Genomic DNA, 26,375 nt, shown 5'->3' with positions numbered 1-26,375 from the left:
ACATTCGTGAGACCAACTTTGAGCATGTTGTTGGGCTTGCGCAACTGATATTGGGCCATCTATCTTGTTAATTGACAAGTAATAAGCCAACTGATAAGGTGAGAGTGCTTTTAACACGTATTAACACCTTTTTTAATAAAATTTACTATTGACATTTTACTGATGATATTTGTATTGGCTGTTTTACCATATGCTTCAAGTTTCTAGGCCACGTCCGTAGAGTATCTTCTTTTTGTGTCCATAGAATTAATTCAACCTTCTAGTGAAAACCTAGTGTAATCTCACTTCAAGGAGGCAGACACACACTTCTCTGCGCTTCCATTAGAACAGTCACCCACCCAAAACCCCCGTCCACCTAAATTATTTAAAGAAATAAAAAAACAAGGAATTAAACATAAAAACCTAATACAAATTCAAACAAACTTCACAGTAGCACAAAATAAAAGAATGAAATGTGGACTGCTAAATATCAGGTCTCTGTCCTCTAAAGCTGTTCTAGTTAATGAATTATTATTAGATTATGATATTGATTTACTTTGTCTTACTGAGTCCTGGCTGTGCCATGAAGAATATGTTAGCCTAAATGAAGCGCAGCGGAGTAGAGTAGCAGCCATATGGTAAATGGACCTGTACTTGTATACCGCCTTTCTAGTCTTCCAACCACTCAAAGTGCTTTTACACTACGTGCCACATTCACCCTTTCACACACATTCACTCAGTGATGGCAAAGTCCATCGAACAGAAACTAACATTCATACACGGCATCGGGAGCAATGCGGGGTTCAGTATCTTGCTCAAGGATACTTCGACATGTGGCACCAGGAGCTGGGGATCGAACCCACAACCTTCCGATTAAGGAACGACCCGCTCTGCCTCTGAGCCACAGCCGCCCATATATAATTCAAGCCTTTTTAATTGATCCTAAACCTAAACTAATAAATTAATTTGAAAGCCTTGTTCTTAGTCTTTCTCACCCGACCTGGAAAACACTGTAGCCAGTTCTGTTAGTTACAGTCCTGTACTCTGATTTTCTATCTGAATTCTCAGAGTTAGACTGTATTAGCTTCTCTGCGCTGGCTCCCTGTAAAATTCAGAATATAATTTAAAATCATCTTCCTCACCTACAAAGCTCTTCATGGTCAGGCCCCTTCATATGGGTGGCTGTGGCGCAGAGGCAGAGCGGCTCGTCCCCTAATCGGAAGCTTGTTGGTTTGATCCCCGGCTCCTGGTGCCACATGTCGAAGTATCCTTGAGCAAGATACTGAACCCCAAATTGCTCCTGTGAATGTGTATGGTAAATGGACCTGTACTTGTATAGCGCCTTGTATGAATAAGTTAGTTTCTGTTTGATGGACTTTGCCATTGCTGAGTGATAAGTGTGTGAAAGGGTGAATGTAGCACATAGTGTAAAAGCGCTTTGAGTGGTCAGAAGACTAGAAAGGCGCTATACAAGTACAGGTCAATTTACCATTTACCAATACCGTACAAATATACACATTCACATTGCTAATCAAAATCAGAGCAGGGCTTGTTACTCAAAATACTGAGAAGGGTTTATTTATTACTTACTAAAGGGGCAGCTGTGGCTCAGAGGCACAACGAGTTGTCCACTAATCAGAAGGTTGTTCGATCCTGCCACATGTCGAGGCATCCTTGAGCACGATACTGAACTCCAAATTGTATGATGTGACATGTAGTGTAAAAGTGCTTTGAGTGGTCAGAAGACTAAAAAAGGCGCCATACAAGTACAGGTCCATTTACCACTTATTGTCACGGCCCACCAGCCGTGACCCTGGCTTCCTTCATGGTGTGTGTGAATGTAATTTTTGTATTCTTTTCTCCCCTTTGGTGTGCCTGCTGTGTGCTTGGTGTCCGTCTCTGTGTTTTGCTTTCCCCACATGTTCTGAAAGCCGCTGGTGGGCGTGCTTGCTGGAGCTCCTGCTTACTCACCTGTGGTTCATCACACCAATCAGCACACCGGGTCCTCGTCTACAATCTACCCACCCTTTATAAACCAGGCCGACCTTCCAGTCCCCGCCGGATTGTTGAATCATTTAGTATGAGCACACGCCAGCCAACCTGAACTTACTCGACTTTGAAATATCTCTTACTAACTTGTTGTTTTTTCCCTGTCACGTCTCAGACCATCTCACCCAGATCCTGGACCCAGTTCCCCCTGCCAGCACTGCAACATCCAGAGCACTGGAGCCGGAACCCATTCCCACTCTCTGTCACATCTGAATCTCGGTCACTTAAATCACTTTGTTTGTGCCTTTCAAATAAAACTCTTTATTTGAAACTTCACTCTAGTCTGCGCCTGAGTCCCGGTCACCATTCCTGACACTTATTACTCCCTGCCAACAGTAATTAGTCACAATACTAGTTATATTACTTTTCTGCTAGAGGACAAGAAATTGGTAATTGTGTATTTTCTCCCCAAAACTCAGACTTTATTTTAAAATCCAGTTTTGTTTGATATAATCAAAGAAATGGAATTTGAGCATTTATCTTCCAAACTAGTTTTCTCCACAATTATAAAAATTAATCTAAGGATGTGATTGGATTGTTGGCTTAACTGAAAAAGTATTACTGAAATGTATTAGTTAATAGTTACTTGTTACTGAGGAAATGCTTTATTTCCACACTGATCACAATTTCCACACAACACAATATAATTCTACTGTTAATAAAATAATAATAACTGACACAATATAGATAAGACAAACACAAAAAAAGACTGTCTCCATCTGAATTTATCATAACAGATAAATATAATTTCACATAGATGGAACCACACCAAAGAGTACTTATTAATTACTAAAGTGTTGTCTTAAGTAATGTTCTCTTAGCATTTAACTAACAAACATATAGAGCATATTATATGTGTACTATTTTGTTGTGTAATATGACTTGGAAGTGATTTCCATTCTAGCATTTGGTTCTGTCCAGTACGTTTTTGGTACAACTGTTTGCCTCAACAAAATTCTGGCCGATAACATGGAACATAAACACTTCACACTTAACACACACTTCATTGTCAAATCTTAATTAAACATGGTCCCATACCCATTTCTAACTGTAGGCTGCTCTGTCTGTCCAATTGCCATTTCCAAGATTGACTGACAGTTGCACTGCAAGACTACCCGCAATAGTTTTATTTAAGGTTTTTTTCTGTGCATGTCTTTTGAGCTCAGTCTATTTCAAATGAACTGAAAAATAAATACATGCCCTGACTTGTGACTAGCAAACTTACACTACTCTGTATTTTTACTGTACACTGAACTACATCCAGCAGCGTGCCTTGTTAAATAATTCTGTGCATCTGTACTTTGTATAACTAAAATAATAATGATAAAAATTGAGTGTTTGTTCTTATGACTTTCCTAATGAAAACCATCAATGAAAACATAATCTATTTTTCCCTCCAAAGAGAGTCATTCATGCATTAGAAACATTTGTTCTCAACCCACAAGAAAGAGATACACGTGCAGCTTTATTCTATGAAACTATGGTGGCCACAAAACTCACAACAAATGTGAACCTTCCAAATCTGGAGCCAGTGTTTGGTTTGTCTGTTCTGGACTACTGTAGAAACATGGTGGTTCAACATGGCAAACTCAATAGAGGGCGACCTGCTCCCTCTGTAGATAAAAAAAAGAAGCTAATTTTAAGGTAAGAAACATTTTATTCAGGTGATTATACACTAATGAAACCATACCTATGAATATCAAATTCAGTTTCTGCCAAAAGATCCTACTTAATGTTTCACACTGGACCTTTAACTCCTTGCATCAAGTATAAACCCAGCTTTAGTTTGGTTTCATCCAGTGGTAGTATCAAGAACTAAAGGTCTTCACAGATCCAAAATTCTGGACCCAATCTAAAACAGAACTTACAGTATGTAAAAGCAGTGGAAACTGACACAAAACCACGATTCAAGAACTGATTCTTGAAAAAAAGAAACTCTGGAAAGGGATCTGAGTCATTTAGATCCAACCTGAATAAACCTAAGAGTAATTCAAAATGGAGTTGAACAGACTTAATTTAATTTGTTTGTGCTTCACAGTTGGTCTCAAACAAACTTCTGTAATGATTATGACACATAACACGATCAGAGCTGATTGGATCCACTTGGGTATCGGACATATTGACACACATTTTGACTATCTGACCTGATTGGAATATAATTTGGATCCCAGGTCAGGTCTTGGGTACAATGAACTGTGAGGAGTTCTGATTGCAAACCCCCTTCCAGTTCAGGCCACTAGATAGAGTCAAACTAGCAGCATCAACCTCACATTGCTCCAGAGTGTGATTACACTGCCACATGACCTGGCATTGGTCAGAAAATGGACCTCAAAGACAAAACTCCACCAAATATCACTTTAACGTTATAGCTAATGCGACGAAAAACCACAGCATAAAATGCTGACATTGGACTGTAAAGACTCACCCCTCCTCCGTCCTCCTGTCTGTACTGTTTCCAGACCTGGCCTGTGTCACTGTAGAGCAGCAGGTATCTGCTGACCCAGTCTGAACTGATGGAGCACCCCTGCGTTGCCACAGCTGTCACCTTCATCTGGTCCCTGAGGTCCACCTGGAGCCAGGGATCCCGGTCTGTCACCATGGGAGACCAGCCTCCTGCTCCTTGGGAGAGCAGAAAAGAACATCATCCGTTCCATTAAACACACTATTTAAATGATGGACCGAGGATTGTTGTGGTCTTACTCACCCCTATGCCATTGGTTCAGTTTGCAAAAGTCAATGCTGTCCTGAGGCGTGCAGAGGGAATGTTAATGAACAGAAAACTTTCAGGTGACAATGGTCACCATAGTGAAGCTTCTCAGTTGCAAAAAGCTGGAAGATTTTAGAACATGCAATCTGAACTGTGTGCTATAGGTATAAGTGAGAAGGTAAAATAGTATCTGTGATAGATTTCGGAGTATGAGGGCTTGTCAGACACAAAAGCAGTGCACACTAGATGTTAGAATTAATATGAAGAAAGATTTTACAACTCTAGAAAACTACTTTTTTCCTTATCTTGACAATGTCAAGATATCGTCTTATCAGTATACGTGTGAAAGTACCTCTTGCATAATCAATGAGAAACTTATTACAAAGCTAAACAAAATCAGATAGCAACTCCTTTTACTTCTAGGTTGGTTTTCTAGTTTAATCAATTGGAAATACCATTTGTTGGTGTAGATACTGGCCAACCCTCCAGATTCTCCTGAGAGCCCCAATTTTGAATGCCCCCTTCCTCCCCTCCTCCTGTAATTTCGGCACAAAATTATTCCATACATTCCCTAGAATGCAGGTTCCATAATGCCCATATGTAGCCCAGCATAACCCTGGGTGGAGTATAGCCTAGTACACTGAACCAAATAGTTCTTGATTTGTTTCAACACTGAAAAGCAGTCTGCATTTCTGTATTATAGTAAGCTCTGCATTGAGAAAAACTGACACTGATAATAGACCCTTGTGAATGAAACCCTTTCAACTACTTATCCAGCAAGACAGACTGTGTCTTCAGTCCATTAAAAATTATTTTGTGTCCTACATGAATAATACACTTACTGCTGATTTATCTGCCTAGAAAGCAAGAAAGTGACTTCCATGTATGGTGAGTCTATCTCATTTATTTACACAACATGATGACATTTCTTGTAGTGATGCCATTTAAAAATTGGAATCTTCTTCACTCACGAGTCAGCTGCTCAGTGACTATGCCCAGTGAACATTTTTCTATCTATGGTCACTGGTGAAAAAACATGAAAAGTGAATTTTTTTTCATTGAATGTGAAGACGATGATTGAAGGCTCACATTTAGACCACCTTTTTGAAATAGTGGAATTTTACATCCAGTGTAAATATAAAAGCATGCGTCTTTTAGGAGTCAAACTAAGGTGTCCTGGGGTCCTACGCTTAACCCACTCAACCACATCATCCTCCTATTGAGAAGAACTTTTTCATTACTGCACATCTATACTAAATACTTTGACTTTCCAAGGCCTTTTTGCCAGAAAGCGCTTTCTGGTGTTGATTTGGGACAAGTGGCATATACAGTAATTACAGTAAGTGCTGTGTAGCATATAAAATGTTGTAAAAAACATATTTTACTCTACTTACCACCTCTTCTGTTGAGCTTGGCGTTGTGAGCAGCGAAACTGTTGGAGGACTGTGAAGAGCTCTGGAAGGATGATTGTGGTAATATGGACACCAAAGGACTGTTGCAGTTATCTATGAAAGAAAATGACAGCAACTATGAAACTGAAAGGGGAATTTAAGTGAATCTCAAACATCCAGCTGTAGGAACAAGAAGAAACACTGAAAAATGTCTGACAGCAGAAAATAATTTCTCAACATTTTTTATCGCAAATTTAGAGCAGTAGTGGGCAAATTGTGGCCCGTGTCCCCAGTCTGGCCCTTCAAATCTACTATCAGTTACATCTCTAGTTTCATAGGGCAACACAGAACAGACATCCACATATATAATTCATTCTGTTGCCAAATTAGTATTAACTTAAGCTGCTCTAACCCTGTCTTCAAAACAGAAAATGGTGATTTTATTAATTAAAAGTAATAAACAAACAAACCATATTAACAACATTTGAACATATACCATATCCTAATGCACTCTGTGAGTGCTCTCTGGATGAATTCTGTTTTATATATTGTTAGGGATGATCTTTCCCTGAAGTCAGCGAGGGCTGAGGAAGAATCTGTGTTTGTGGAGCTCTTTGGTGTCTTTGGTGGAACATTTTTTATAGTTGGTGTTATGTTATTTATCGCCCACCTGACTCTACTGTCCAAGATTTTAATGAAAAACTGTCCAGTTCTCTTGATTTGATAAACTAGGAGGATAAACTTTGTTATATTTTAGGAGACTTTAATATAAACCTCTTTAAAAATAATTTAGATACATGAACTACAGATTTTCTTAATATTCTTTATTCTAGTTACTTTTTCCCCACTTATTCAGAAATCTACAAGGGTAAAGGAAAATTCAGCAACTTTGAGAACATCTTAACTAACAACTTGAGAGAAGGAATGAAATCTGGGGTTTTGTATTTAGATTTGTCAGATTATTTTCCTATATTCCAGTACTCACTCTTTATCAAGCCTAATAAAACTAAACAAAATCAGAAAAAGATGTACAAAAGAATTATGAGCAAGTCAGACATTTCTAAATTTAAAGATATGCTTGCCAGTATCTCATGGAATGATCTATATAAAGAAAATAATGCTCATTCTGCATATCAACATTTTATGAAAGTCATTAGCTATAGTTTCAATGAATGTTTTCCAATAGGCAGTTCTACTAGGAAATGCAATCAGGACTTAAGTAGGCCTTGGTTTACAGTTGACTTGCTGAAGCTGCTGAGGAAAAAGAATAAATTGTACAGAAAGTATGTCTCAAATCCATGATGACATTTCTGCATCCCTAGTTAAACAGGTCAAGCAGTCAATTTTGCAGCCACTAGGTTACATTATTTCTCTGTCAATGGCAACAGGCATTGTACCAGAGGATTTCAAAGTTGCCAAAGTTATTCCTCTATTTAAAGCGGATGATCCGTGTTGTTTTAATAATTATAGACCCAAATCTATTTTGCCATGTTTTTCAAAAATATCAGAAAAAAATCATATAAAAAAGGATCCTTTCTTATGTAGATTCTAATTCAATTCTTTGCAAACATCAGTATGGTTTTCAGAAAAATCACACCACTGTCACGACTGAACTATGGACCAGAACCCAAATGCACAACTCTCAGACGAAAGTTTCAAAATAAGGTTTATTAACTAAACAAAAAAATCACTCCAACGAGGTAATACTAAGACTAAGAAAACAAACACAAAATCACTCATTAACAAAACAACAAGACCTGACCATGGCAGTGGTATGGATAAAGCACTGGTTCTCTGACACATGGGACAAGACGAACTGGCACAGGACAAAGGGAGACACGGACTATATATACACACGGTAAGGGCACAGGTGGAAACAATCAGGGCGGAGACAGGTAATCCCAAGAGCGGGAAAACAGACAAAAGGGAGAAAGTAAAACTGTTGACAAGAGACAGACAGGAAGTGGAACCAAAATAAAACAGGAAATTACAAGACAACATAGACACGAGACAAAACTGAATGAATTAACTTAACAAAGTTTTCTGGACATGACAGCCACTTATATGCCTTTGCTTCATTTGATTGACAAAGTTACCTCTGCATTAGAAAATAATGAATTTATTTGTAGTATATTCATCGATTTCTCAAAAGCTTTTGATACAGTTAACCACCATATTTTACTGAAAAAACTGCATAAATATGGTTTTCATGATGTTATGTTTGAATGGTTAAAAAACTATGTCTCAAATAGAAGACAGTTTGTTTGTATTAATGGATGCTATTCCAACAAAGCTACACTACTTGCGATCCATTCTTGGACCATTATTATTTCTTATTTATATTAATGATTTATCAAATGTCTCAAATATTCTTTCTCCAATAATGTTTGCGCTACAACTCTGGTTTATTCTCACTCAAATTTCAATTCTCTGATTAAAAATTTTAATGTTGATTTAACTAGATATGCTACATGGTTCAGTTTAAATAAGTTATTTCTGAATATAAAAAAATCTAACTATATAATATTTTGTGGCAAAAAATCATACTCTAAGGATTTTTGTAAAGTTATAATTCAGTCTGTTGAGTTGCCTCAAGTCTCAACAACAAGATTCCTGGGAATCTTTGTTGATGAGAGTTTGAATTGGAAAGGACAAATACACTGGGTTTGCAAAAAAATAAATAAATCTATCGGTATAATTAGGAGGCTTAGTAATCTTGTCACCACAAACTGCCTCCTACACTTTATTACAGTTTAATTTATCCAAATCTTTCATATTGTAATATAGTTTGGGCAAGCACCTTTCCTACTTTACTTCATAGAATTTTGGTTCTTCAGAAACGTTTTGTTAGGATGGCAACCCGATCTGAGTCACATGTCTCATCTCTACCTCTTTTTCAGAAACTCCAGATACTTACTGGTCATGACATCAATATCTCTCAAATATGTGTTCTTATTTATAAGGTATATTCAGATCATGAAAACTTTCCAGAGCACTTTAAGACTTATTTTAAATTAAATTCTCAGGTTCACTCTTATCCAACGCAACAATCTTTAGATCTTCATCCCCCAAGATTTTTTACGTGCAGAGGTCAATTTACTATTAAATTTAGAGGTACCAAGTTATGGAATACCTTTTCCCATCTGGCAAAAAACTCCATCTCTATAAAATGTTTCAAGAGATGTCTAATAGCCCATTTAACTGCTGCCTTAAAATTCTAATTCACACACAAACACACTTTTATATCATGTTTATATTTTTGTTTTTATATTGTTATTTTGTTGTCATTATAATTTGTTGTTGATGTTATATATTCTTTTTCTCTATTATCAGTTAGTTATTACTTTATGTAGTTATAATATTCTCTGTATGTCAATTTTCTGTTCCTTATAACTTTTAGGTGGAGGCTTTAAATAAGCCCATCTGGGTTTTCTGCCTCTCCCTGCACTTTACACTATTTGTTATCTTTGTTGTTTTTAATGTAATTCTAATCTGTGCAAAAATAAATAAATAAAAATAAAAATAAAATATACATCTTATCTTTATTTATTTCAGATCCTGTATAATTAAACATTCATAACATTACTCATTGAAGAACTAGTTCAACATTTTGAGAAAAATACACAGACCAACATTCTAAAGCTCACCAATTTAGATGAATTACATGTTACATGTTGTGCTACTTTTTGTTCAACAACAGTGTTGCTGCATCTCCAGCTAGTAGTGCAGGTTGTCAAACACGATCAGGGAGCCCGGGGTTTGGATCAGCTACAATGGTAGCAAACCTAGAGACCTGTGAAACAGCATAGGGACTTGTTGTTTTTTGGGCTTTTAATGCATGTTATCGAAAGTGACAGCCGAAAGGAGACAGGAATGTGGAGAGAGAGCGCGCTCTACCAGGTGAGGTGAACTTCACTACTACTTCTCACAATAAAGTTGGTCTTTATGCTATGAGTGTTGCTGGTGTTCTGACCTCTTTAACCTCACTGTGACAAGACTTTTTGAAGCTGCACACAGTCACTACACCAGCTGTTGTTCTACAAGAAACTCCCTCTAAGACTGTTGTTTTTACATTTCTGTTTGTGTTTGGATAAACCAAACAAGATTAAACATGTTACAGTGAGCTTTGGAGGTGTCAGTAGGTGTATTTTGTTAAATTTAGTCAGAGCTAGGTTGGTTGTTTTTCCCCTGCATCCAATCTTTATGCTTAACTAAGATAACCCCTACCAACTCCAGCTCTGACAAGGAACTTTCATTCTGTGTTGATTCTGACGACCCCTGTGGATAAAAGTGGTAGTGTTTCAACTGCCTTGTTTCATTGATTTCAAGGAGAACCTGACCGAATCTGACCAGATTTTACACAGTGGCAGGCATTGATTATATAGAAATGTATATAGAAATAGCCAGTCTTCTTGCTGATGCTCGTTTGTTAATGTAGGTCATGGAAATGCATCAGTATTGAATTAAGGCTGTTTAATAACCAGTTAAAAACTCATTGTAATACGTTTAAGTTATTGAGTTTTTTTTTTTAAAGAACAACCTCTATGTGTTCATACTTCTTCAGAAAAATGTGTCTTGAAACAGAACAGAATGAGTCAGTCAAGTAAATAAAGTGTTCAGTGGTCTGAAGTAGTTCAATTGCATTTTTATTTATTCTGCTGAAAATGAAAGAAATAGAAAATGCACCCTTGAGGAGTTCAAGTTGTTGGCGGAAAGTAAATCATCAGCCTTTCAGATATATTTTAAGGCAAGAGTAGTGAAAAAAAATAAATAAACAGGGCTGGCTCACTTAACCAGCCCTCCAATCTCTCTCCAACAGTCCATTAACTTGTGCAGTGACCCCTGAAAACTGGACAGAGGAGGCTGTAGTCCCTTGTAGGTGTGTATGTGTGTATGTGTTCTGTTTAATCCAGTAGTGTGAGATTAGAGCACTTCCAACATGCAGGGGCAGATTAACGCCGAATGTACACGGCATAGTGCTGTGCCGCATACTGACTACACTCCAGTCTGTCGCAGTTTCAGTGTCCACTGGACATGTTTCAGAAGCAGAGCATCTGTTCTTACGCAGCTGCATTTATAATAGTTTGGAGTTGTTTTGCTGAAATTTCTTTTTGTTTTACAAGATTAAATACAGAATTTTGCTTTTTATTTAGATCGTAACAGATGCATGTTGGCTGTACTCGACATGAAAACCTTTTGTTGCTTCTAACCTTCTCTGCCAGCTCTCATTTACAGTAAATGCCATGATGCAGTCATTAAGCTACATTTTGACTGATATTGTCTGATACAAGGACACAGTGTTGCATTGTCATTATATATATATATAAAAAATAGGGTTATATAATGAAATTCTGGTTGTTCCCTTGATCAATGACATTTATTTATCATTACACAACACAAAGTTGTATAATGAAATTAAACTTTGCAGTTTCTTCATGCTACACACATAGAACAAGATAATTACATTTATATTAGAGTAACATAATAAAAAAACAATATAAATAGATATTTATAGACATATATACATACACTATACAGCCAGGAAATAATTCAGCAAGTCATCTTTTGAATTTGCATCTGATTGAATGTAAACAGCAGCAACAAGAAAGTGATGATAATATGTTTTCATCTTCACATAAAAGAAACTGCGTCCATCCACTTGCGCAAGTATCATCGATGTTAACACAGAGTCTGCCTCCTCTCGTCTTGCACTTTATGACACTCATGAAAACAACAATACCTTTTTTACAACAGCCATTTTGACATGAAGTAATAGGGTAAGCACAGGTGTTACCAATGACACTAAATTGAGCATAGCGTTAGTTCAGGCAGGGCACGAAGTCAGGCTTAGCTTTCAGTTACAGCTATATCATACAAGCACAGCTAGTCATAAACATACATCAGCTGATTCCTCTAAGCTTCCCATTGGATACCATACACAGTCAGCTGACAGCTCACCTGATTTCCTCAAGCATCCAATTGGCAAACATCATGCATGGCGCCTTATTTAAGCTGCTTTAGCCTGCCTGCCTATCTCTGCTGCTCCCTCTACAAGCCTGTTTGCCAGGATGTTGTGTGCGTTACTTGTGGTTTGTCGTTTGTTTCTACTTGTCCTGTCTGCGGTGAGTATGATGGCGGGTCGACTGCATTGTGAAGTCTCAGCAGCGATCTCAGCTGTTGGGGAGAGTGTCGCTTTGAACAACAGAAGGGGGGGGGAATTGCTCCTGCGGCTCCGCTGCGGTCCCGGCTCCAGCTCCGGCTCCGGCGCTGCGCTGCCTTCCAGGGGAGCGCGGGTCCCAGGCGCAGCGGCCGGCTCCACCTGTCTTGCTTGTCTGCTCTGTCCAACTTCCGGTTGTCGCTTGCTGTCATGGGTTCAAGGGTCCAGGGTTCGGTTCGGCACGTCAGGCCGGCCAGTCTTCGTCCGCAGTTGGCCTGTTTCCCTCTTCGCTGTCTGCAGGTAGAGCGCATGATCCCACAGGTGCAGCGCTTGACGATGACGTCACAGCAGCTTGTTTTGACGGTGTCACATTCCCGCCGAGGATGCTGGGAAGTGCAGTCCCTATCACCATAGGGAAGAACGTGCTGCCTCTCAAGGGGGCATGAGAGATAAACCTTCAACCCCAGTAAATGTCCCTGAGCTGGGGAAGGCACTAAGAAAGCATCTAAACACTGTTAGTGAATTATCTGTTATAGGGCCGGTTCAGGGTTCTTAGCTGGGCTGACTTGGTTGCCAAAACCTACAATCTGCTTTGAAGAGCTGAGATAGTCTATGCTTTACTGAAGAAAGGATAACAAGGTCATATTGGTCCATTCATAAATCGCCTTCTCAACAAGCATTAAGGTATAGCTACCAGGGATATTCAGGGAAAATAAATAAACATAATTATTAATTTATCTGCTCTTGCAAGGCGAAACTAAGGCATAAATAGTTTAAATCCTCTGGCACTTTTCCTTATTTTATGCTATAATCTACAATGCCATCAGTTGATTAAAGAAGCATGTAGAGGCGCATGGCTAGCCAAGGCAGATGTCACAGATGCATTTAAGTCATGTATTACACCTTCACATTGGTATCTGTTCGGTTTAAATGAAGAGAAATTTACTTCTCAGTTAGGCTCACCTTTGGTTGTTACAGCAGCCCCACATATTTGACACTTGTCAGAGGCTCTCTGCTGGATTCTTTTAAATAACTGCAACTGCTTCGTGCTCCATCTCGTAGACTATTTTCTGTTAGTTGACTATCAATTCAAAATCAGACCATGCTTTTTTGCTCTTAAATATACTTTTAAACATTAGGTCTTCTGCTACTCAAGGAGAAACATCAGGCCCTGTAAGGCTAGAGTTCTAGGCTTCACTCTAGATAGTGTACTGATGCAAATTGCATCAGAGAGGTAATGAAAGCAGCAGGCAGTAGTAATTTCCAAAAGAAAACTGCTCTCCTTGCTTAGACATCTTAAATTGGCATGTGTGATATAAGGGAAGTCCCTCCTATTCAGGCTTCTGGACCTCTCCGATTTATAGAGCACTCCATGATATGGTGAGCTTGGATGAGGGCTGCAGATCCGAGCCCCAGTCCCGATCTCTTCTGTGTGATAATGGTATGGCATCTCCTTCTTTTACAATGAGCAGCTAGAATCATCATTTGCCATTAATTATAAAAAGATGCAGCATATTGAGTACATATAAATGAATCAAACACTGTGTGCCAGTTCACCCTAGGAGCTTTATGTCAACAGCAAGGTCTAATAGTGTGACTGCTATGATCTACTAGATCACTAATGGACAGCTTTGCTGAGCTTAGAAGACAGAGAGCAGACATGAGGGGCATTTAGGGAAGAGCAATGGAGCCACAAGTTTTCGGTGTTGTGTACAGACATAATGGAGATATAATTAATTCAAGCATACAGTAGAAGTGGCATGATTGACCTGTATGATAACCGCCCTTCTGTAGGTTTTGGGGGGGTATTTTAATAATCAGTGGTTCACAGACATATGGCTAAATACTGTCATCTCGCCAGCTAATGCCTCTTTTACCCTTTTAATGAATGCACCAATTGTTGTTTCACGTTTCTGTGGGGAAAGACTGGTCAAGGAAACAATCATGTTTTTGCGACATGAGGCAACTGCCAACATTTACAAGGGCGTTCTTCAGTTCCATTCATTAAAAGATTTGTAAGGCGCCTCACTTGGTTATCTATGTTGGGTAAATTCATTATTAGAGCAGCTCATATTCCATGCTTGGATAACAATTGCTGATTTTGTACCGGTTTGAATTGCAGAATTTCGCAGCTGTGCACGGAGGCAGCGCCATCCAGCCTGACTTATTTTCTCAAACCGTGTTCGTCTAAACACAACCATGCAATCCTACAGGCTATCTACTGCTTAGTATATGCAATCTGGCTTAGCTAATCTACATTAAATAACTCCTCCATTCAATTCGCATAGGAGCAGCAACAATGCAGCATCCGTAGCTCCTGTCTCAACGCTAAGGCTATGGGTATTGTTCATTATCTGCTTACGAACGATATCTCTGGCCTGAGGCCAAGCAATTCTTGATGCTCAAAAGCAATGAGTGCCCTGTAATTTCCGGCTTAAATTCATTAATGTATAGCAAATTTTTGGGGATATCTCTAGTATACTTAGCCATGTACTTCAACTAGTGTCTGCTTAGACGTATTGGTTTATAGTCCTGCTGGCTCCTCTTACTGGCACTTCCATGTAGCTCATGGAAGGGAGGTTGCCTGGTGTGATTCTTTGGGGGTCTCTGCTGCCGCTCTCCTTGTCTTAAACTTTTCCGTGAATGCACATGGAAGGTTTCCACGTAGGCATGTGGAAGGACAAGGAGGTCCCATACAGAGCCACACCACTAAATATAACACTCTGTTGGGAAATATGTTTTGCTGGCTTAATTTAAATATTCTTCTAGCATAACTTCTCAGGGATCTCTTTATTAATCCTCAGCCAAGTTACTTTAACTAGTATCTGCATTAATTATTGGCTTTATTACTGTTATTTATTTCTTACAAAAATTGCGCTGCTGGCTCCTCTTACTGGCACTTCCATGTAGCTCATGGAAGGGAGGTTGCCTGGTATGGTTCTTTGGGGGTCTCTGCTGCCGCTCTCCTTGTCTTAAACTTTTCCATGTATGCACATGGAAGGGCAGGGAGGTGTGCTCTCCCTGCCTTAAGGTTTTCCACATAGGCACGTGGAAGGACAAGGAGGTCCCAGAACAGAGCCATACCGCCAAATGTAATTCTGCTTGGAATATAAGATATTTTGACGAAAGTGGTCCTGACTGAAATTGAGCATAGCATTAGTTCAGGCAGGGCACGAAGTCAGGCTTAGCTTTCAGTTACAGCTATATCATACGAGCACAGCTAGTCATAAACATACATCAGCTGATTCCTCTAAGCTTCCCATTGGATACCATACACAGTCAGCTGACAGCTCACCTGATTTCCTCAAGCATCCAATTGCTGCTCTGTTCTGTACCCTGGGGTCTCTGCTGCCGCTCTCCTTGTCTTAAACTTTTCCATGTTTGCACATGGAAGGGCAGGGAGGTGTGCTCTCCCTGCCTTAAGGTTTTCCAAATAGGCACGTGGAAGGACAAGGAGGTCCCAGAACAGAGCCATACCGCCAAATGTAATTCTGCTTGGAATATAAGATATTTTGACGAAAGTGGTCCTGACTGAATTAAGGTTTTGTTTCATTTAGTGTAGCAGAGCCATTCCAGTTCCAGTGAGCTGTCTGCACAATAGCAGCACTCTGTCTCTCTTTGACCTGAATTGAACAATAATGGTGTAAACCCCTTACTAATGTAAAACCATCAATTACTATTATTCACGTGTATTGAACATTTTATTTATATTAATTTTACATTCAAATTATATGTTTTGTATGTTGTCAATTTAAAAGTCTCACTGTGCTTGGGTCTTAATACTATTATAAAAGTGAGACTGATCAATCAATTATTGGTTATCGTTTCCTAACTAATGTGCTCCTTTGACTTAAGACACAGCGTTCCGCCGGCCCTGTGATAAATAGAGCTTGTACCTGACTGATTTTGCCTGGCATTTCAGCTTCAGAAAGAAGTAGAGCCTGAGATAGAACCACAGCGTGCTACCAGCCCTGTGAAAAATTAAAGTTACCTACCTAGCTGTTACTACCACGTGTTCCAGCCTGTGTAAACTTTAATCCCCTGACTGTTACTGCCCTGCATATCAGTTAGTGCATGTGAGATTTGTTGTGCCCACTAGAGCCATTAGATGGTCTTGTAGCTACCCCTCCTTTGCAGATAGCTACCCCCCACAGTGTAGGCCAACACAGTGTTGGGATAGACTACATGGTGTCTGCCACGCAACACCACAGTAACCACAGTAAACGTGCTACATCTCCTCCTCCATTCCACAGAGAACATTGGAGAACCCCAGTGTAGAGCAGTTTATTTATTCCCTAGCACAGAGCCTAAAGCCTGGCTACCCTGAATTCATCAGTAGTTTGAATTTCAGTGAGTGTAGGAATGAAATAGACTCACTACTCAATGACAGTTGCGATGCTCAGACCGCATCCAATGGTTCATTGCTGAGATATTTGCTTCTAAACTTCCACAGGCAAACCAGTCTTGCTTTTCAGAGCCAAGCAGCCTTAGAGAAGGAAGTAGATTGCTTAAAGCACAAAATGCTAGCCTCCTCCAGGAAGTTCAGACAGCTAATAAGAAAGCTATGCGCTATTTAGGAGACCTGCATTCAACAGAGCTAGAACTCTGTTCAAACAAGGAGGACTTGATAGGGCTTAGATTAGGACATCTTGCCCCTCCACAGTCATTCAGCAGCTGTGACTCTTTTCTGATTCAAACTCCTCCCTTGGCGAGAGGTTAACTCCCTCTTCCCTCACAAGATGGGACCAGTCCCCAAGCGACCCTGAGTCCCTGTGAAGAAAGTCAGTTCCTCAAACTCCACAGAGAGACAGAGGGAATAACTACCTGACTTCTCATCTCCCTGAATCAGACATTGTCAACCAAAGAGAACTGTAGCAAGTGACGCACATGTTTACAGTCAAGCTAGCTTAGCCTCGCCTTACCCGGTAACAACCTCACATATTCCCCACCTTGAAGAGCTTGAGCATATAGCTAAAGATTGCGATTGCCATATTGAAGATTATATTAGGGAGTTAGATAATATTCTAGTTGACTTGCCCCATACAACCCTGAGGGAGAAAGTAAAATTTGTGTGGAAGAGTGAGTGATACCAACCTCTTCTATGTAGAACTCCAAAGCTCCCACTTTAGTTATTAATAAGGATTTTGATTGTAGTTATTAATTTAATTATTAATCTGAATTCTGAATTGAAAGTCTAGTGTATTTTTATGAGACTGATCAATCAATTATTGCCTATCGTTTCCCTTATTTAAGGGTGGTGCCCCGAGAATCTTTAATATTAATTAAAGTCATTTTCTATTATATTTTGATAATTATACATTTTGATAACCATCAATTGATTAAACTAATACAGTTAGACCACTGTTACACACTACGACGTGGAGCCCGACATTACTAAATAATGTTTCTGGAGTAGCAACAGCAAAGTCACTATGAAAATATATATAATATTACCTCACTGGAAACAAATCAAAAATGGCAGTAAAATAATAATATTCCTGATATTGAACACACACATCAGTCAGTGTCAGTCCTTCCTTCTGTCCTCTCAGATTGTGACAAACTAATATAACAGACTACATACAGACTCACTATCATATTAACAAGCATGCTGTAGTTGTAACAGCTGCAGACAAAGCAGGTGCACTCACTTTTCGACTATGTTCTTGAGTTGTCGTCAACTCGAGTAAACTGCGTAAACTGCACACTGTCCTCTTTGCTGTGTGTGTGTGAGCCGAGTCCTGCCCTCTATCCTGCAGAGGAGAGAGACAGAGAAGTGTGGCACCCTGTTCATTATGATATGATATTTTGGTGCCCCCAAATTTGGTCTGCATTACATTTCCATCGAATTAATTTTCTATTGGAAATTTGCTGTATATAAACGTGTAGGTGCTATGATAAATCCCTTCGGTACCATTTGTTGGTACAACAGTGGTTAAAAGATGCATCAAAGTTTGTTAATTATCAAAGATAATAGAAAATGACTTTAAATTAATATTAAAGTTTCTTGGGGCACCACCCTTAAAGAAGGGAAAAGATAGCCAATAATTGATGAATCAGTCTCATAAAATACAATCAAATGATTAATTAAATTAATAACTGTAACCAAAATCACTATTAATAATAGGGTTTAAGGTTAAAGGTTGGTATCACCCACTTTTGTACGAAATTAAATAGGCTAGCATGTAAAAACAAGCATTTATTAATGAGATAATAAAAACAAACAGAGGAAAATGCACTATAAACAATTTAACTTAAGGGTTAGGCTTTCCGCCTAAATTGTTTTCCGCTACAGCGTGAAATGTCCAAGCACAACGTTCCGCGTTCGATCTATACGTTTTTTTATCCGGTCTGCGAGAAACTTTTTTCGTAGCATCTGGAGACCGTCCCTGTTTTAAGTATTTTGATATTTCAAAAAATAAGCACGTCATAAAATAAGCACTTCCTGTTGATTTTCCGTCAAAAAAGGAAGTGGGGCCTTTCTCCACATTGGTATGTCCGATTGACACAAACCTTGGGTCAATAGTTCCTTATGTCTTCATTAGGCATCGTGCACAATTTCAGGCCACCGCCACAAGGTGGCGCTCTTTAAAATTAAGACGTTTTTTTCTCCACATCGGCCGTGGTCTTGTATTTGAACGAACAAACTCCTAGGAAATTTATCAGATCCGCTTCAAAATTGGACAGTACACTTGGAAAATGTTGCTAGTTAAAAATTGTGCTATTTGCGACTCTACGTTGAAGGGCGTGTCCGTGGCGTGCCGTCAAAGTTGGCAATTTTGAATTCCGTGGTCTTGTATTTGAACGAACGAACGCCTAGGGAATTTATCGGATCTGCTTCAAAACTGGACAGTACACTTGAGAAGTGTTGCTGTACGTTGAAGGGCGTGTCAGTGGCGTGCTGTCAAACTTTAATGTACCGCCAGAAGACACAAATTTACTGTAGCTTGAGTGTACATTGTCCAGTCGACACCAAGCTTGGGTCCACAGTTCCCCATGTCTTCCTTAAGCCTCGTGCACAATTTGAGGCCATCGCCACAAGGTGGCGCTCTTGAAAATGAAGAAATGTATATCTCCGCATCAGCACGTGTGATTAAAACAAAACTTGGTACGATGATTGGCCATAGCTCCCTGAGGCTCACTAAAAGACGTGTCAACAATTTTCCACTAAGGGGCGCTCTGGCTGCAGGGTAAATCATTCTGCGGAGACCGTATTAGTTATGAATTGACAGGGCACGTCTAGACTGGTGCCTGTATCTCACATACCAAAAATCGTGTGTTTTATTTGAACGAACTCCTTCTAGGAAATATATCCGATCAATTTCAAAAATTGGTCAGTACAATCAAAACAAACTGTAGATAAAAAGCTGTGCTATGTGTGACTGTGCGTCAAACGGCATGCCCATGGCGTGGCGTCAAATTTCAACAACTGACTTTCAACGAAAAAGGAAGTTGCCATAACAGCGTACATGATCAATCTCAACGAAACTTCACATTGATCTGATTTGCGTGAAATTTTCATGTTGTGGTCCGCACGTTACAACGCCACGTGTTACAACGGCCCGTGTTACGACGGCACATGTTACGACGGCACGTGTTACGACGGCACATTACGTGCCAGCAGAGCTCATGACAGTACACTTGAAAATGTTGCTGATTACAAGTTGTGCTATTTGAGACTGTACGTTGAAGGGCGTGTCTGTGGCATGCCGTCAAAGTTGGCCATTTTGAATTCTGTGGTCATACAAACTAGATGAAAAGTTGAGCTATTTGTGACTGTCTGTCAAACCGCATGCCAGTGACGACTTGTCGAATTCAGATGATTTGCCATTAAACAGTACTCATAACTTCAGTGTGCAATGTCCAATCTCCAATAAACTTCAAATATTCTGTAACAGTCTCGCCCTGAACACGTCCTCATAACTTCAGCGTACATGGTCCAATCTCAGTGAAACTTAATGTGTTTGAAAAGAGTCCCGCCGTGAACATGTCTACATGACAATATTCAGACATAGTGATAGCGCCACCTACTGGCAGGAAGTAAGCGCTGCATGGCGATTTTGAGCTGATTTACGTGAGATTTTCATGTTGTGGTCTGCACGTGTTACGACGGCACGTGGCGCGGTTGCAGCATGCCCCAAGTTGCGTGGAGTGCGAGGTCCCGCCCAACGCTGCTTGCAGCTTTAATTAGATCTTAGTGCTGCATTTGACACCATTGACCATGATATTCTTTTACAGAGACCTGAGCATCAAGTTGGCATTAAAGGAACCGCACTAAGCTGGTTTAGGTCATACTTATCAGATCGTTCTCAGTTTGTTAGTTATCGATTGATGAATCTTCCATAAATACTAAAGTTAGTCATGGAGTTCCACAAGGTTCTGTACTTCTGGACTAATACTATTTACTTTATATATGCTTCCTTAACGCAACATTATTAGGAATCACTCCATTACCTTTCATTGCTATGTAGATGATACGCAGTTATATCTATCGATCAAGCCTGATGAAATTAATCAATTATCTAAATTGCAAACATGTCTTAAGGACATAAAGTCCTGGATGAGCTGCAATTTTCTGATGTTAAAGTCAAAAAAAAAAACGAAAAAAAACTGGCCCCCACAAACCTCAGAGACTCACTGTCTAAAGATATAGTTACTCTAGATGGCATTACCTTGATCTCTAGCACCACTGTCAGGAATCTTGGAGTTATCTTTGATCAGGACATGTCATTTAAAGGAGTCATATTATGCCCCCTTTCAGGTTCATAATTGTATTTTGTGGCTCTACTACAATAGGTTTAGATGTTTTAATGTTCAAAAAGCACATTATTTTTCTCATACTGCCTATAGCTAAGGACCTCTTTTCAGCCTCTTTCTAAAACAATCCGTTTTAGCTCCTGGCTCTTTAAGGCCCCCCTTCCAAAAAGCCCAGTCTGCTCTGATTGGTTAGCATTATGACACGGATGACGCACAATGACGCGGATGGCTCTTTCTCGTTCACGCGCTCGCTCGCTTGTAGCAGAGCTCCGCTACACAACCAGGAAGTAAACTGCAGTGGGTTGCAAGTTGATGACGTCAGAAATGGGGAAACGTCAGAAATGGGCAAAAAATCTTAATTTAGTGTTTTATCTCCTGCATTTTGACTGAGGCAGCCCACAAAAACATGACTGAGTCATCTTTTTTCACACTTCGCCTGCTGATAGGCACTCCAGAGTCCCAAATCCACATAATCAAACAATTAAAAGTTTTTTTTGCATAATATGTCCCCTTTAATTCCCACATAAAGCCAACTCTAGGACTGCCTTCTTTCATTTACGTAATATTAGTTCATGTGCTTTCTCGTTTTGCAGGTTCTCATGGATCCTGGTGGAGCCTCCTGCCATGGTCCTGTTTGACTCCCATTGCTAATATTACTGATATTATTAGGGACCTCGCAAGCAACCGCTGTAGGTCCCTATTGTTTTTGCTATGTTTCTTCTTACTTATTATTTTTAGCACTTTTGATTGCATTTTTGCCCCCCTGAACATATTTGAAAAGTAAATTTTATTTGGCAAAGTGGTCAGGCCTGGTGAAAAATTTTATATACTATGCGTCGCTTTCAGGTTGACCAGTAGGTGGCGCTACTATCATAAAAAATGCGTTTAGGCTAATAACTTCTGCATAGTTTGTCGCACATTCAAAAAACTGGTATCCACGTGTTTGGTGAAAAGAGCTGAATCTCCCCATATAGGCCCCGCCCACTTCCGCCTATAATTTTGGTTCGTTAGAGCGCGAAATGTCTTTAAAATACTTTTTCGTGTTCCTCCAACACGCTTTGTCCGATTCGCACAATATTTTTCACCTAGCACCTGCGGACCGCCCTAGCAAAAAACGTAATTTGAACATTTTTGAAATTTCAAACAATAAGCACGCTATAAAATTAGCACTTCCTGTGGATTTTTCGTCAAAAAAAGAAGTGGACCATTTCTCCACATTGATTTGTCCGATTAACATCAAACTTAGGTGCATAGTTCCACATGTCTTCCTTAAGCATTGTGCACAATTTCAGGCCATTTCCACTAGGTGGCGCTCTTTAAAATGAAGAAGTTTATATCTCTACAACGGTATGTGTGATTAAGATGAAACTTTGTACGATGCTTCCCCATGGCTCCCTAAGGCTCACTTAAAAAGGCCAAAACAAATACGCCACTAGGTGGCACTCTTTTGGCATGATAAATCACTGTGCGGAGACCGTAATAGTTATGAATATGAAATTCACAGGGCACATGTAGAGTAGTGCCTGAAGCTCACATACCAAAAATCGTGTTTGTAGTGTGTGTAGCGCCCCCTACAGGATAAAAAAACAGCAGCCCCGGCGCCACGTTTCACCGACATGTACGAAACTCGGTAGGCACATGTAACATGCCGGGACGTACAAAAAAGCCTCTTGGACCCATACCCGAAACCCCACAGGAAGTCAGCCATTTTGATTTAAAGTTTCACTTTCGGCAAACTTTTCGCGTTGTATTTGAACAAACTCCTCCTAGGGATTTTATCGGATCTGCTTCGAAATTTGTGAGTACAGTCAAAAAATGGTTCTGATTAAAAGTTGTGCTATTTGTGCATGTACATTAAAGGGTGTGTCCGTGGCGTGCCCTCAAAGTTGGGCATAGTGAATTCCGTGTGCATTTTCTATGATTTTTCGCGTTGTATTTGAACGAACTCCTCCAAGGGAATTTATCGGATCGGCTTCAAAATTGGTCAGTACAGTCAAAAAATGGTGCTCATTAAAAGTTGTGCTATTTGTGACTGTACATTACGGGGCGTGTCCGTGGTGTTCCCTCAAAGTTGGCTCAAATAGTTGGATGCTATTTCCGGCATTTAAGGGCTTCTGTTTAACTAACTCCTCCTACAGATTTTATCAGATTGACTTCAAATTCGATCACTTCAATCTACACACATTGGTTATCAAAAGTTGTGCTATTTGTGACTGTATGTTTAACCGTGTGCCTGTGACGACGTGTCGAATTCCACCGATTGACCATCAAACAGATAGTACTCATATCTTCAGTGTACAGTCCCACCCTGAACACGTCCTCATAACTTCAGCGTACGTGATCCAATCTCAATGAAACTTCACGTGTTTGATAACAATCCCACCCCTGAACCCGTCTACATGACAATATTCAGACATAGTGATAGTGCCACATACTGGCAACAGGAAGTATCACGTTTTATACTTTCATGTTGTACTCCTTGCAGGATGATCAGATCCAGCTGAAATTTACTTAAATAAAATGCAAAAACACATTGTTGATTATATGTGTTGACTGTGGTGAGGGGGCGTGTCTGTGGGGTGGCGGAAATTTTGATGGACCGCCACAAAACACAAATTCGCTATAACTTGAGTGTACATTGTCCAATCGGCTCCACACTTCAAATGCTTGATAACAGTCCTGCCCTGAACACGTGTACATGACAATATTCAGACATAGTTATAGCGCCACTTACTGGCAATAGGAAGTAAACGCTGCTTGGCGATTTTGAGCTGAGTTACGTGAAATGACCGTGCCAGTGACGATTTGTCGAACTCAGCGGATTCGCCATAAAATAGCATTCATAACTTCAGTGTCCAATGTCCAATTTCCAATAAACTTAATATTTTCTGTAACATCTCGCCCTGAACACGTGCTCATAACTTCAGCGTACGTGGTCCAATCTCAATGAAACTTTACGTGTGTTACAACAGTCCTGCACTGAACTTGTCTACATGACAATATTAAGACATAGTGATAGCGCCACCTACCAGCAACAGGAAGTAAGCGCTGCTTGGCGATTTTGAGCTGATTTACGTGAAATGTCATGTTTTGGTCCGCACGTGTGACGATGGAACGTGACGCGGCAGCAGCACGCCCCGAGTTGTGTGGAGTGCGAGGTCCCGCCCAACGCTGCTTGCAGCTTTAATTGTCATTATATTTATTAGGGATCGAGCACTTACCAGTGCAAGGCCCTATTGTTCCTGTAGGAATCATTATTATTTTTCTGCCCCTACTAACGCATATTTGACCCCCGCAGCATGCTCAAAAAGTCATGAAAATCTACACAAAATTCAAACGTAGTGAAAATACCGATATGACATTGTCCCTGTGCACGTGGGCCGCCAAACGGCTAAGCCACACCCCCCAGAATCAGCCCCCAAGACACGTAAGGCTGACATGTACGAAAATTGGTACGCGTGGGTATGATGATAAAAGAAGCAGAAAAGTCTCAAGGACCCATACCTCAAACCCAACAGGAAGTCGGCCATTTTGGATTTTGTGGTCATTTTTGGCGATTTGCACACGTTGTATTTGAACGAACTCCTCCTAGGGCATTTATCGGACCGACTTCAAATTTGGACACAGCCATCTAAACACATTCAGTATTAAAAGTTGTGCTATTTACGTTATTCCGTCAAACTTCGTGGATGTGGCGTGGCGTCCCGTGTCGTGCAATTTCAAACCTTCGCCATGAAAGAGGGATTCGTCATAACTTCTGCATACATGATCCGACTGCAACGAAACTTCTGTTGTTTGATAAGAGTCCCACCCTGAACACGTCTATGTGATAATATTCAGTAATAGTCAGAGCGCCACCTAGTGGCAACAGGAAGTATCACGTTTTATACTTTCATGTTCTACTCCTAGCAGGATGATAAGACCGAGAAATGTATTTATAATATGCAAAACACATTGTTGATTATATGTGATGACTGCGGTGAGGGGGCGTGTCTGTGGCGTGGCGGAAAATTTTGATGTATCGCCACAAAACACGAATTTGCTATAACTTGAGTGTACATCGTCCAATCGGCTCCAAACTTCACATGTCTGATAAGAGTCCCGCCCTGAATGCATAGTGATAGCGCCACCTAGTGGCAACAGGAAGTAAGTGCTGCGCGGCGATTTTGAGCCGATTTACGTCATATTTTCGTGTTGTGGTCCGCGCTTGTTACGTCGGCACGTGGTGTGGCCGCAGCGCACCCCGACGGCGTTCGTGACTCTGCCGCGGCACGCCCCGACGCGCGCCGGTGTGCGAGATCCCGTCCAACGCTGCTTGCAGCTTTAATTGGTATTATTATTACTACAGTTACTATTATTACTATAATCACTGCTCATCATCCACTATCGTTGTTGTTGTCGTCGTCAGCATCTTCTTCATGTTCATCATCATCAGTCACTACTAATAGTGTAGTTCTTGCTACTGTTGTTGCTATTTACCTTTGTCTCTGTCTCTGTCCTTCTGTTGTAACCTCTGTTCTCTCTCTCTCTCTCTCTCTCTCTCTCTCTCTCTCACCCCAACCGGTCGAGGCAGACAGTCTGTCAGAGGTTGCTGCCTCTTAAAAGGAAGTTTTTCCTTGCCGCTGTTGCCAAGTGCTTGCTCATGGTCGGAACTGTTGGGTCTCTGTAAATTATATAGTATGGTCTAGACCTGCTCTATTTTGAAAAGTGTCCTGAGATAATGTCCGTTTTGATTTGGCGCAATACAAATCAAATTTAATTTAATTGACTTAATTAAGGGTGTGGCCACTTTGAGTGACAAGTAGGTGCCGTCACAGAGCTGTTTTCAGTAACCAGGCTTTATTCAACCTGCCTGAGCTCCACCCATGCTCCAAACCTCCAGTCTCCAGTCTCCAGGAGACTACATCTATTTTTATTTATACAGTCTATGCTCTAACTTAACACACAGACATGGGATTGATATCCATCTCATTATCTCGCTCTCAACCCCCACCCCGCAAAAATAAATATTTGCCATAATTTCGAAGTGGGTTAAGCATGAAAAATCACCACTATTGTCCTATCAGTTTTTCCTATTTTTCCTTTAAAGTCTTTATATTTTCTATAATATTTTGTAATATTCTTATTTTATCCTTATTGTACTCTTTGCACTACATTCCCCTATGCTGCTGTGTCTAAATTGAATTTCTTCCATGGGGGAATCAATAAAAGGTACATGTTATCTTATCAAGCCTCTGATTACCTCAATAAAAATAAAGTGAGCATTGCATTTCCTCTCCATTCCATCTGCACTTTACACCCCCACATACAACAAATGAGACCTTGACACCCTTGA

The 26,375-nt window shown here is 40.1% G+C and overlaps 2 protein-coding genes across 5 annotated transcripts in view; one reads left to right on the top strand and one right to left on the bottom strand.

Annotated features, from left to right (window-relative positions):
- Positions 1-26,375, top strand: part of LOC127365350 (uncharacterized) — a 213,478-nt gene that overhangs the window by 16,654 nt on the left and 170,449 nt on the right. The window lies entirely within an intron of this gene.
- Positions 1-26,375, bottom strand: part of LOC127365278 (contactin-associated protein-like 5) — a 293,853-nt gene that overhangs the window by 184,834 nt on the left and 82,644 nt on the right. For all 4 annotated transcript variants that reach the window (XM_051403188.1, XM_051403190.1, XM_051403191.1 and 1 more), the window contains 2 exons: positions 6,130-6,240; positions 4,454-4,647 (listed from right to left, as the gene is read on the bottom strand). In XM_051403188.1, the coding sequence (XP_051259148.1) occupies positions 4,454-4,647; positions 6,130-6,240 (305 nt within the window). The remainder of the gene's footprint in view (positions 1-4,453; positions 4,648-6,129; positions 6,241-26,375) is intronic.

The sequence above is a fragment of the Dicentrarchus labrax genome, unplaced genomic scaffold, assembly GCF_905237075.1.
Source record: "Dicentrarchus labrax unplaced genomic scaffold, dlabrax2021, whole genome shotgun sequence".
NCBI classification, from domain to species: domain Eukaryota; kingdom Metazoa; phylum Chordata; class Actinopteri; family Moronidae; genus Dicentrarchus; species Dicentrarchus labrax.
This window is presented reverse-complemented; position numbering and strand designations above follow the sequence as displayed.